Source organism: Dysidea avara, chromosome 7, assembly GCF_963678975.1.
Source record: "Dysidea avara chromosome 7, odDysAvar1.4, whole genome shotgun sequence".
Classification (NCBI taxonomy): Eukaryota; Metazoa; Porifera; class Demospongiae; order Dictyoceratida; family Dysideidae; genus Dysidea; species Dysidea avara.
In genome coordinates, this window is record NC_089278.1 from 38256340 (window position 1) to 38270174 (window position 13835).

General features: G+C 36.4%; 1 protein-coding gene across 1 annotated transcript; it reads right to left on the reverse strand.

Annotated features, from left to right (window-relative positions):
* Nucleotides 1-11120: 11120 nt before the first annotated feature.
* LOC136262272 (carbonyl reductase [NADPH] 1-like) lies at nucleotides 11121-13704 on the reverse strand. Its single transcript, XM_066056492.1, has 2 exons — nucleotides 13396-13704; nucleotides 11121-11776 (listed from the first exon to the last, which is right to left on the reverse strand). The coding sequence occupies exons 1-2, from the start codon at nucleotides 13634-13636 to the stop codon at nucleotides 11205-11207; spliced, it is 813 nt and encodes a 270-aa protein (XP_065912564.1). The 5' UTR covers nucleotides 13637-13704; the 3' UTR covers nucleotides 11121-11204.
* Between the last annotated feature and the right edge of the window lie 131 nt (nucleotides 13705-13835).

Consider the following 13835-nt stretch of genomic DNA (forward strand, 5'->3'; position numbering starts at 1 on the left):
ATTTTGTTGATGGTGGGGCAGGATGGATGACAGTGTCCTGTTTGTCTCTCTACAGATTGATAATATGGGGGAATTGATAAGGATATGAGAATTTTGTGGAACAGTTGCAGTCTAGATATCTATTGTCGTGTCCGTAGTCCAAGATGGTTGATTTAACATTTGTGTCACAGAGCTAGTTCTGTTGTAATCACTGATGACCCACCTGGCTGCTCTACGCTGGATTTTTTCCAATTTGTCCACATCAACAATATAGCAGGTCCCAAACAACTGAGGTGAACTCCCTTTGGGGTGTTACCATAGTAAGATATGTTTGTGCTTTTACTTCTCTTAAACAATCACTCAGATTATGTTTTATAACATTTAAAGTTTTAGATACTTTCTTAGATATGCATATGCGACGACCATGATAATGTCTTATGCAGCATGATCCCCAGGTAGAGGTGCTGGTCAGTTTCTTTTAGAAGAGAATTATTAAGCGTATAGTGGTGAACATATTGGTGTTAGAGATCTGCTACGTTGAATTAGTGCACATTTTGTAACATTTAGTCTAAGCTGCCATATTTTAACCCAATCTGAGATTTGATCTAGGTCTTGTTGGAGAATGATGGTGTCTTCTGGAGAGTTAATAATTCTGTACAAAAGACAGTTATCTGCAATTATTCGTTTATGTTGGTGGTGATGCCATTTATGTACAACAGGAACACAAGAGGTTGAGGACTGTGCACTGGGGGACAACAAATGTTACAGCTATTGAATTACAGCACCAGAAATAGGGATCATGCATTTACACTGTATTCAGAAGTACAGAAAGCCAATAGGTAAGTAGAAGACGGCCATTATAAATGCACTTTTATAATTTTATTTTTTGTGCTCAAGATCAAAATACTCTAATAGAACAGTCACAATTCTCATAGTAATTTCCCATTACAATGCTACCTTATGCTCTTGTACACTTGGCCATCAAGCAGGTTTATCTAACCAATTTTATATGCTTTGAAAGTATGCATTTTGTTAGCTAAATAGCTATCCAAATTCTTAGGAGGCCTAATTTTAAAACTTCTCTTAGAAGATATCCAACTAGAGTCTCTCCTTCATTCATCCAGCTATACCAGTCAAAGGAATATAACTTGTGTACTAAAGTTCATTCTTCTCCTATACAATTAGTGGATTTTATCCCCCCAGCCCCCCAGACAGTGTCTCCTAGATCAGCCTATGTATTGGTGTGTATGGTAAAGGCAACTAGTGCTGACATCCATGAGAGAAAAAATAAATAAATAAAACAGTCATTAAAGTTTGTGGGAATGGGTTCTTTGGAACATCGATAGCATAAACATAGAATGTGAAATGTGAAATGTGGGGGTTTGTTAGAAAAGTGGTTCCATTAATAATCAGTTATTCAGTGATTGTGTTGGTAGGTAATGAGATATGTATAGCCAGTAAGTAGAAAACACTCTGCTACTGTTTTGCTCCTGATCTTGTGGAATTACTTGTGAAGGCGATGTGGTCCTTGATGTTAAAGTTATCTGATAGTGATTTTATTGATTTTATCAGAAACATTAGATCACTGAGTGTGAAGATGTACATTAGTGTGGTAGAAGCCGGTTTAGCTGGATTTATAAGTTGAGTTATAGCCATTTAAGATATTATTAGTAGCTCTTCATTTTTCTAATGTTGTAATGTCTTTTATCAGTTAAGATCTCCATATTTGTGAGCAGTACATTAGTTGGAATCATACTAGTGCAACATATAGATTTCTTCTTTGCTTCAATGCAAAGTTCTTCTGATGGATTAGATAAGCTTTTGCAGAGATAGATTTATAATGTGATGACCAGCTAAAGTCAGTTGAGAATGTCACACCAAGGTCATCGTGTTGTAGCTTGTAGATATGTGGTATAGGGTTTCCATTGACAATATATATCAGATGGTGTGTTGTTGTGTCTTTTGACCAGAACAAATTTAGATGCATTAAAGAATAGATACTCCAATTGGAGGCATTGTTAATGTCAGATTGTAGCTTTACTGTGTCATCAGTAGATCTGATCTCTTGTAAACACTTGGTGTCATTTTCGTAAATGAAGGGGATTGCAAATTGAATGTTTTCTGGTAAATTGTTAATGAAAATGATAAACAGTAGAGGTCCAAGGACACTCCCATGCAAACATCTTATTAGTGATTCCCAACATGGCTTTCACCATAAATGCTTAACTGTCACTCTTGCTTTCAGCAATTAATGAATGACTGGGCATTCTGCCTTGAAGGATGGAACTCAGTTTACTGTATATTGTTAAATCTAGCTAAGGGGCATTTGACTCAGTTTCTCATTGTCGCCTGTTACTTAAGCTTGAATGTTTTAGTATCAAGGGAAATCTACTCTCTTGGTTTAACTCTAGTGTTGTTTTAGTACAGCAAATTCATTTTAGTTTAGTTCTAGTTCTAGTACCCCAATTCTGCCATAGTTTTAGTTAGTTTTAGTTCTAGTACCCCAATTCCACCAAAGTTTTAGTTAGTATTAGTTCTGGTACCCCATATTTCTGTAATTTTAGTTAGTATTAGTTTCATTTTAGTTAGTGTTAGTTTTAGTGTTAGATATCTTCACCTATACTAACCTTGGTAGCACCCCCTAGACTTCCAGAAACTTTAGATTTGGTGTTTTGATGTTCAGCACTATTTCCACTTACCATTGTGCACAAATGAACAAAAGCTCTAATAGAACTGAGCTTAAATAACCTAAATAGGCAAAATTAATGCTGAATAGCAATGTTTCAGAGGAGGTTGGACACAATACAAGCACTTCTGAAATTTATTTCTGTTTATTGCATAATTCTAATATATGACGAGGAGTAAGTGATAGAAGAAATGCTTAGCAATATCCCCACTACATGTTACCTTGTGCTTCTTAAGATGAACAGCAAATTCTTATTGCAAGGTGGGTGTGCGAGTTTCTAATTCTCTTTTCGATTCTCTGTAAGGCCAAACTAGCAGCATCCGCTCTTCTTTTTCAATACTCTGAGAGGCTTTGTTAGCATGCACATTGCTTTCTTCGACAATCATTGTGTTTAAATACATGTACATAGGGCGTCCCTATAGTATTAAACATGGATTCCACCCAGCGAATGCTTACACATGTGATCCTGTAGATTTCAAGAGCAATTTACGTGCCTGGAGTAGTGGGGTTGAATGGGGTTGACCGGCAGAATAGACTAAACTTGAAGTGCACTCTCGAATGATACTTGTGAAAACTTTTGTGAATGCTTGGTTAAACTTTCAATACAAAATGTATGCACTCATGTGTGCATGTCCAACCTCCTCTGACAATGTTTATGGTAGCATTTGCAGGCATCACCATCTTCAAAGAAAAGTGTAAAGTGGTTATAGTGTACAACACCCTTTTATGTAGGATTGCTTGACAAACCTTTTAGTTAATTCTAGTTCTTGAACTAAAAGTTTTAAAGGTTTTGGTTTAGTTCTAGTTTTTGAACCAAAACTTGAAAGTATTTTAGTTTAGTTCTAGTGTACTAGAACTAGAATTAAATTGCTGTACTAAAACTAGATTTAGTTCTAGTTCCTTAGAACTAAAACAACACTATTTAACTCACTAATCGCTATCAAAGAGTTGTTAATGGTAGCTTCTCAGAATGGCTTCCTCTTCGTTCAGATCTCTGTTCTTGGGCCGTGTTATTTTTATTATAATATATATTGACGAAATCCATCATATTATTTCTAATAGTATTGTTAAGTTGTTTGCTGATGACACCGCCCTATACAAGCAAATTGTTACAACTGGTGATGAAGACTTACTTCAAGAAGATTTGACCAAAATATATCAATGGTCACAGTTGTGGCAACTCAGATAGAATCCACAGAAATGTATTTCAGTGTATATCTTTTAAGAGATCCCCACCGACTTATAAATTAGGGATGCCATGATCGATAGTCGTGACATACGACATGTCGTGATATAAAGCTCCATGATATGATATGACATAGGTTTCTTTATGTCGTGACATCAATATCTCCTAATAATGCACACTTTTCCATTCAACTTTGATACAATAAATATGACAAGTATTAGCAATGTTGTTAATGTCATAGTTAATATTGCTGATGTTTTAAGTTGATATTTTTGCATCAAAATAGCTATACAGTTTCTTAAGTAAAAGCTTCAGTTGTGAAACTTTAAGAATTGCTTACATTGTGACATACAACATGTCGTGACATAAACCTCTGTGACATGTGACATAAAAATTTCTATGTTGTGGCATCCCTATTGTAAATACCATCTTAATGACCAACCAATTCCATCTGAATCAGTAGTTCGATACTTGGGGATTTACATAAATTCTCATTTGAAATGGAGTGATCATGTTAAACACACATATCAGCAAAAGCCTCCTATTCACTCAACTATTTGAGACACACTCTTTTTGCAAGTTCATCTACTGTTAAGGGTGCTGCCTATAATTGCCTTGTTAGACTCTTATTAGAATATGTTACACATGTATGGTATTTATATTCTGCCAGAGACACTGCTCACCTGGAAGCAATTCAGCAAAAGAGACACCGCTCAACTGGAAGCAATTCAGCAAAGAGCTGCACACTGGGTGTGTGGTGGCAGATGGAATCCTCATACCTGTACCTGGTCAAACCTACCACCTCTTGTCTACAGGATCTAAGGTGGACTTCACTACATTCTCGTCGGTTGTACCTTGCTATATAGCTCAAGTACATGACATTTTACATAACAGGGTCTCCATCCCATTTAATTCACTTTTAAATTCTATAACAATTGTACTAGATCTCATTCATTGTCACTTGTCACATCATCTGCCATCAATGAGTATCGTTATTTATTTTTTCCATTCCTTTGGAACTCAGACCTGTCTACATAACCAAATCAGTCCCTTTCCGGTTAGCATTTCATCATTTTCTTTTTAACTAACTGACCTCATTTATTTTTGTCTTGTTCTTGTATAGGTTTTTTTGTGTCTCATGTTCTGTTGTAAGTTTATTTATGATTGTTTTTGTACTTGTACCTGTATGTATGTCTCTGTAAGGGGAGCATGATTGCAGACTTTGCCTTTTTTATAACCCTTGTCTTTTGACGGAAATCAATAATCATAATCTAATCTCCCCTGGTTACTCCTGATAGAACATTGCAAAGATCTGAAAATGAATCACTTAAATAATTCAGGAATCATAACGCGGAGGTGTAATCTAAATCATTACATAAGTTCTATCTATGATAGTCATGAGCACATTTTGCTCACTGGCAATTAAGTATAATTTTGTGGAAGTTCTATCAGCAAAGTACTTGCATGGAAATCTAAGATGAAAACAGCTCAAAATGACACCTGGCAATCAGCACTCCCTCCTCTTAGCTACACTGAATTGACCGATGTCTAGGGTGTGGCTCCAGGAATTTTGTTTCCAAATTTTCTGTTGCATGCAGCACACTTGCTTAAAATAAATATAGGGGGTCTGGGGGCATGTACCCCATGATGATGTTTTTGTATTCTGAGATTGAATCTGGTAACAATTTATCTTCAGTTGAATTTTAAACATAATTTTGTTTTAAAAGGCTGCTTATACTTGTAGTACATCAAGAACAGGTTAAAGAGTGAAGTGGATCTTTGTGAAGTTTGAAGCATGCAGGTCATACAACAAACAAGGATGCCATTCCCTCAGGAAAATTTTAGATCTTAAATACTCTGAGATACAATGTTAGACTTTAACAAAATCTGACTGCTCTATTAGAATAGTTTACTGTATTAGAGCATATGCAATTTTAAGGGGGGAGGGGAATCTTGGGGAAAAGTTGCAGTATAGATTGGCATTGTTGTTATGTTTTTAGCATAAATTTTAGGCTGTTTTCAAGCCTTCAAATTGAAAAAATCCTGGGGTTGTACTCCCAGACCCCCTGAAACAGCACAAGTGCTGAAGACCTGGTCCTACAGCCTGTTTTTTAAATTGTTACATAAAGTGTGTTTGAAAAGACGGAGAAAGGAGAAAAAATCCATGACTGGACCTGGAACCTGCAGCCATCCATCCGATTAACGCTCGAATGCTTAAAGGAGTCTGCCAGGCGGTCATGGAAATTCTACTTTATATTATAGCCATACAGCAATAGTCATGCTGTTCCCCCCGTCAGGTCAGGTCTAGAACCGCCACTGTATTAGAGAGTATTTCCATCTGAACCTTTTGATATCTTTGTAATCAATACAAAATCATCTGAATATGCTTGACCAGTTTCTGGGAACCTCAGAAACCCTGCCTAGTGTAATGTTTACTATGGTTGGCACTTACTGCCAAGCACGTGAAAAGAAGAGTCAATTGTTTTAGGGGGCATGTTAGCTAACATGCTTCACACACTACTAATCTCACCTTGAATACACATCAGTAGTAGAACAGCGTTGATAATGTACAGGTAGTACTATGAACTACAGGTTTAATCTGCAGAGTAGCATAAGTGTTTGTTATTTTGAGAACTGTATAAGCATGTTATAATTGGGTAATAGCTAACTACTAAAACAATATGTAAATAAACTTATATTATTTCAGTATGTAACATGTAATATCTAGCCATAGGCTATATCCATAGGCCATATCCCACAATCATCATGTCTGTGAATGCTATCCCACTAGGAACCTGTGAGAAGACTTAAAGCCTGTGAATACAGGGAGTCAGAAACATGATGTAACTAAAACATGATAAGTAATGGCTTGAGATTACTACTACTGCAATGTTAGGTCTCCAGAAGCTAACTCCAAGTGTTAGCTATACGAGTGCTTATTAAGCAATAACAATTCTCACAACTTTGTAAAATTAATAGTGTCAGGTCACATGTCCATACTTTACTAATTAACAACTTATAGTTTAATACTACTGGAGATTTTGTCCATGAAAAAAGATGTTTAACCTGAAGCTTTCATTGGGTGGCCCCGATGAAATTTTATTTTCATAGGACAATTTAGTGAAAATCCAATGAAAAATTACCACTGAAAACTCTGAAATGCTTTTCATGGAATTTTCATTGTTTTTTCATTAATTTACCCAATTAAAATGCTATGAAAATAAAATTTCATTGGTGCCACCCAATGAAAACTTTACTTTTCACAGGTTGTGACATTTTTGTCATTAGATTTTCATGGTCAACACTGACGTAATCACTGATAGCAGTTATATTCAATGAGTGCCAAATCAGTCATCAGATGAACAAACCTTTGCTGACCTGTGCAAAGCTATTGTCGATGTAGATGCAAACATTCAGAAAATGTATCATATTGGTCGCAAGGCAGTAGTAGAGTGAGACCTCTGCTTGTATGCTTTGCCTCAGAAGATACTAAATTATCTGTTTTATCCAATGCTCCTCGCCTTCGTTTTCATGATAACTTTAAAAAGTTTATGTTGCACCAGACATGACAAAATTTGAAAGGGCCAAACACAAGAAGCTAGTTGACGAACTGAGACAGCGAAGACAACAAGGGGAACAGACCTCATAATAAAGAATGGCTCCATTGTAAAACATCAGCCTAGACATCTAACATGACTGCAGGTGTCCCACCTGCTGCCTCTACCCAATCACTCTCAGCAAGTGTAGCGGCCTCTGCCCAATCACTCAACTTAATTGATCTAGGAATTCTTGATAACCCAAACACTGACCAAAGCACTAATGAATTGTACCAATCTCATTTGTTGTCATCTGACTCCGTACCGATTTATCTCTGGAACTCTAGAAGTATTGTTAACAAGTTGAAACAATTTAATACGTTTGTACATACATCTAATTACAAGATTTATGGTTTGACTGAGACTTGGCTTTCAGAACATATTTATAATACTGAAATTTTCCACCTAATTATGCTATTTATCATAAAGACTGGTCATCCCATGGTGGTGGTGTCATACTGGCAATTGACATGAATATTCCAAGCAGAATTTTACCCAGTCCTGATGATATTAAAGTAGTTGCTGTTGAAGTCCTGTCCAGTAAACCATTTAGAATATGTGTACTGTATAATCCTCCTAACAGTAGGCCAGATTACCAACATCGCTTAGTTTCATTTGTTTCTACTTTACTGCAAGAGGATGGACCTGTTGTTATAATGGGTGATTTTAATACCCCTGATGTTAACTGGTCAACATTAAGTGCCAACTCAGAGTTTTCCTCAAAATTATGTGACCTAATTTTTGAACACAATCTCACCCACTTGTTGAACATCCTACTCATGTTCAAGGTCACATATTGGATCTTATAATTACAAACATTGATGACAGTATTACTACACCTGTGCAGTGAACAACCCGTTACTAGTATCTGACCACCATGCCCTTACTTTTAATCTAAGTCTACCCCACAACAGTGAAGACATCCCAGCTAGTGATACCATTAGCATTTTAGATTATTCCAAAGCAGACTTTGAGTTAATAAATGACTATCTCTCACATATAGATTTTTCACCATGTTTCCACTCTTCTATAATGTAGAATTTATCTGGTCTTTTATTAAGGAAACTTTAATGGACTCTATTTGCCAGTTTGTTCCTAAAATTATGATAAAACCTAATGCTTATCCTAAATGGTTTACTCCAAGTTTAAAACATAAGATCAAATGTCTCCGCTCCCTCAAAAAGATATAATTCATGATCTCCAATGTCACATATTAAAGATCGCATCCAAGCTGCTGAGTTTGAAATTGCTGAAGAGAATTTGGCTGCACGCTCTACATATGAATCCAAATTAATTCACGATTTTGCCACCTCCAATAAGTCAAAAATATACCAGCATATACGTAACTTAACTAAATCCGGTTCTATCCCTTCTACAATGTTTTACAATGGAGACAGTGCCACAAATAACATTCACAAAGCATCATTGTTTAACAAATATTTTTTTCCTGTATTTACAACCAGCAACACTAGACTAAGTCACTAGTGTACCATCAACCAATCAATCATTTGATACCAATGTCCACCATCACCTAATTTCAATAGAATTCTCTGAAGATGATATTTACAATGCACTTGCTTCTCTTGATCCTCATAAAGCTACAGGTATTGATTGTATTGGGCCTCAACGCCTTAAGAATTGTGCATCAGTTCTATATAGACCTTTACATCATCTGTTCAATCTTACTATTTGCAAACACACACTTCCACTAGAATGATGAACATACTGTATTGTTCCAGTATTTAAATCTGGAGACAGAGGACTAGTCTCAAACTACCGGCCCATATCACTTTTGTTGCAATATTTCAAAGGTACTTGAAAAACTCTTATATGATAAAATAATACATCACCTCAACCCATATATCACATTGTTTCAATTCGGCTTTCTTAAAAACAGATCCGTAACTCAACAACTGCTTATTGTACTCAACAATATAATCAACACACCCCACCAAACTGATGTTATCTACCTCGTCTTCTGTAAGGCATTTGACAGTGTGTCCCGCAATGTATTATTTCGTAAACTATAGAAATTTGGTATTTCGGGAAATGTATGGCTATGGATCAGGCTTTACTTCCTAAATCAAAAACAGTGTGTCAAGATCAACAACAAATATTCTGACTTCTTACCAGTTTTATCAGGAGATCCGCAAGGTAGTATTCTAGGACATTTATTATTTTTGATATACACTAATGACCTACCTGAGCACATCCTATCCTCTTTACCATTTCTATTTGCCGATGATACCAAATGCCGGCCTTAAAACAATTACCACTTTTAATGACAGCATAGAATCGCAAAAAGATTTGAATCTGCTCAATGAATGGAGTATAGACACTGATTTATTGTTTAGTCTCTCAAAGGCATTGTTTATGAGTTTCAAACCGCACCTATCCACATTCTATTCTATAGGATCTAACAACATCTCCAAAGTTTGTACTCACAAAGACCTGGGAATTGTAACTTCATCAGACCTAAACTGGGAGCCTCATTATAACTTCATTTTGTCCAAAGCATATAAAATGTTAGGACTAATACGACGTTCCTTCTCAGTAAATATCACTTTCCAGTCCAAGAAGCAGCTTTACTTATCACTTATCAGAAGTCAGTTTTTGCTTGGTTCTGCACTGTGGAAACCCAGCTAATTGAAAGACATTAAAACATTGGAGCGACTTCAATGCAGAGCAATAAAATATATTCTTAATGACTATACTAGTGATTATAAACACTGATTAATGACTCTCAAGATTTTGCCACTTGTGTATTTTCTAGACATCTCAGACGTTATGTTTCTGGAATGTTTAAAATTGCCAAACAATTCCTTTAATATTAATAACTTTATTAGTTTTGCATCAGGAAATACACGATTAGGTGCAAGTAACAACATAATAGAAACCCAACTAGTGTATTAACTAGCAACTTTTACTTCAACCAACTACCCTGGATCTGGAATACACTACCCATCATCAATACTTAGTATAACAACAATAAAGAAAAAAACTTACCAACTACCTATGGAATCATTTTGAAACTAATTTTGATAAAGCATGTACATAATATTCGTTTTTATGTCCCTGTAGCCATTGTAACAAGTCCCCCAAACCACTGAAGCATTGTAGCCCTTGTAATAACTATCACTTTTGTAATATACATAATTTTTTTTTCCTAACTGATCACTATACAACTATAACTAATCAATTGTAATTATTTTAGGCCACTGACACAGGTTCCCAGTGGACCTTCAGCATACCTCTAGCCACCAATCTGTTGTAACTATGTACCATTGTAATTCTGTATGCTGTAAAGTCAAAAATAAGTAAATAAATAAATAAACATGTGGAGTAGGCTGGATGTGTCCATTGTATGCTAGAATATAGTTTTATTATGACTGAAGCATGTTCCAGGCTTTGAATACTGTCTAAGTAGCACTCAGCTGGTGATTGCAGTAATCAAGAGCCTTAAGCTTCCTACCTATTGGGGCATGATACTCTGGACTGACTAGTAAACCAAAACTTTTAGAAAATGCAAAAAAATTCAAGTATGAAAGTATTATTGAATAGTTATGCCTCATGGTAGGATTGTCACCATAATCATGATCTTCATGAGAAACAATTATCTTCATTATATAGTTTAACAGAGAGCAAAGATGAAATAGCTTCCCGTCATACTGTACACACTATAAAACAAAACATTTAATTAACATTTATTTATCTGATTATGAAAGTCAATACATATGGTACTAAGGTCCCAGTTCAGTTACCATGACACCACTTCTTTTTTAATCCAGAATTCACCCGTTGGAGAACCAGCAGGTAGCAAGGCCAAGTGTACTGGTGTCTCGGCTCCTTGTTCTGCACTCAGTGGGGCATTGTCACCCGCCATGTCCGTCCTACACCACCCTGGACAACAAGCATTAACAAGGATGTCTGTCTTCCCACTGGCAATCATCTCTCGAGCAATAATCTTAGTGAGTGCTATCCTACCAAGCTTTGATACACCATAAGCTGTTGTTGGCCATCCCTTAGCTTCATGATTCCCAGCTGCAACATCTTGTACAAACTGGTCCATGAGTGATACTAACTGTGGCTCTGTGAGGCTGGGGGATGAGAACTGGTCCTGAAGATGAGGCTTAACTATCTTCAATTTGCCTAAATCGGATGATACCATGACAACCCTGCTGTTTGGCTTCATGACAGGTAATAAGGCCCTAGTGACATTCATTGTGCTGGTGAAGTTGGTTTTAAGTGTGTTAGTAGCTTGTTCAATGAAAGGAACAGTAGATGCCCTCTTGTAAGCTATTCCAGCATTGTTGATCAGTACATCCAGACCTGTAGTGGATGATGACTGCTATAACACACTGTTATGATCACATGAGGAATTACACAAATTCATTAATGCTTTGTTACATCATCAAATTTCACGCAGTCTAACATCTGAGTGTATATAGGGAAGGCAATGGCTAGCTTTCCAAACATATCCCATTTCACAGTAATAAGATTACTGTATATTATATAGGCACATAGTTTTATTGGTGAAGAATTTAACTTTTTCTTGGCAGATTTCTGCCCAAATATATGACACCTCCAATACCACTGTAACTCCACTAGTGTTCTATGACTAACATCAGTACTATAACCCTCTTGCCAAATCTACAGTTTGTCAATATGGCTTATTATCTATTATAACACACAAACTCAGCTAATATAGTTCAGTACAATGTCATGCCCAACTACTTTTGCTTCATTTTTTGGCTAAACCGTAATACTTCAGAGAATTCAGAAATATAGTGGTAAACCATACTTGATACTAACATTTCAAATAAACTAGACACTTAGCAATAGTGCCCTATATTATATTATGTAGACAAGTAGTAAAGAAGTTTTAACATCAAGGAGAAATTATTTACATTCAACAAAGGACATTTTGGAGCCCTCACACTCCCCACCTTTCAATTAAAGACTGTGACCAGATCTTGGCTTATGGGCACAAGCAAAATTCTTGGGAAAAGTCAATTGAAAATTTCAACAATCTTTTTTAAATAAATTTTTTTTGCACATTTGGATAAAGCAACTATTAAACTTTCTTGCTGTGAATTTTCACACCCAAAGCTTCTTTTTCCTAGGAGATATGGATGATTATATCAGATCACATGCATGGGACACCAATTGACTTACAAATTGGGTGATTTGTTCAAGTGCTGGAAGACTAAGTCTCAGACAATGATGCATGGCATTTAATTGCAGAAAAGTACCAGGAATACTTCATTAAACTATCAGAAATCTGGGGTGTATTTTAGATGATAAGAATGGAATTATTGAAAGTGATTTGTCACCATTTGTCACTCAATACATTACTATAAACTTTAGTTTGTAATGTACAGGACAGAAAATCAGCCATATCTCAGGAATGCTTAAAGATATGACCTCAATCAAAGTCTTGTTCTTCTGAAATTTCACTGTGACCTGTGACTGATTTAGTGATGATATGTATTTTAGTACTTTTCAAATATGGGCTGGAAATTTTACCTTTGACTGTTGACTTGATACAAATTTAATGGCCTTGACCTGTGGCTTAAGAGTTTGACCACACTACAGTGAGTGCCTGTGTGTCACTTCTTGTAAATGTGGTGGGTAATTTCCTCCTCATTTGTTAGAAAGTGTCAGGGTCTACTTCAGAGTAAATTTTTAGCCCCCTTGGTTATGTCTTGCCTGCATAGGATAGTGTAATGTAGCCAGGCTGTCCCTTTTTGTGTGTGTATAGGAATAGAGGTGAATATGGAGGAGCATTGTGGGGACTACACCACACAACTTTGTTTGGCTATTAGTGATAACAACTGGGGCATGCAAAAAACCTTTTCCTCACCCATACACAAAAGTAATATAACTGGTGAGGAGCTCAAGGCAAATTGACATGTCCTCTACACAATAACAGCAATAATATACAGTACCTCCATAACTCTTCTCAATGAATTCTTTAAGTGTAGCAATAGAATCACGTGAGTCAATATCCAGCTGGTGGAACTTAGGCTGCAGCCCCTCCCCCTCCAGTAGTGTGACTGCTGTTCTCCCACGTGACTTGTCTCGCGCTGTTAATATGACGTCACCACTAAACTCCTTACACATTCTACGAACTATAGCTAGTCCTATTCCCTTGTTGGACCCCGTCACTATCGCTACCTTAGTAGACATCGTGATCTGATATCAAGGTGAGCACTATTTAGCACAGCTATCCGGAATTCCGTTTACCTAGTCGCCAAAGTGACTGCTCTATTAGAGTATAATTGGACTCATTCAGCTATCACTTCGTGCACCAAGTATCAGTCTCAGGGTAAGAATTGTGTATTAGCATTATAGTTCTGTATGTTGCTTTCAGGGCTCCAACTGAAAA

Coding starts and splice junctions, on each gene's coding strand:
- LOC136262272 (XM_066056492.1), bottom strand. CDS start 13,636: ATGTCTACTAAGGTAGCGATAGTGACGGGGTCCAACAAGGGAATAGGA. Junction 11,777..13,395: donor CATTGAGAAGAGTTATGGAG/GTACTGTATATT, acceptor CATCCACTACAG/GTCTGGATGTACTGATCAAC.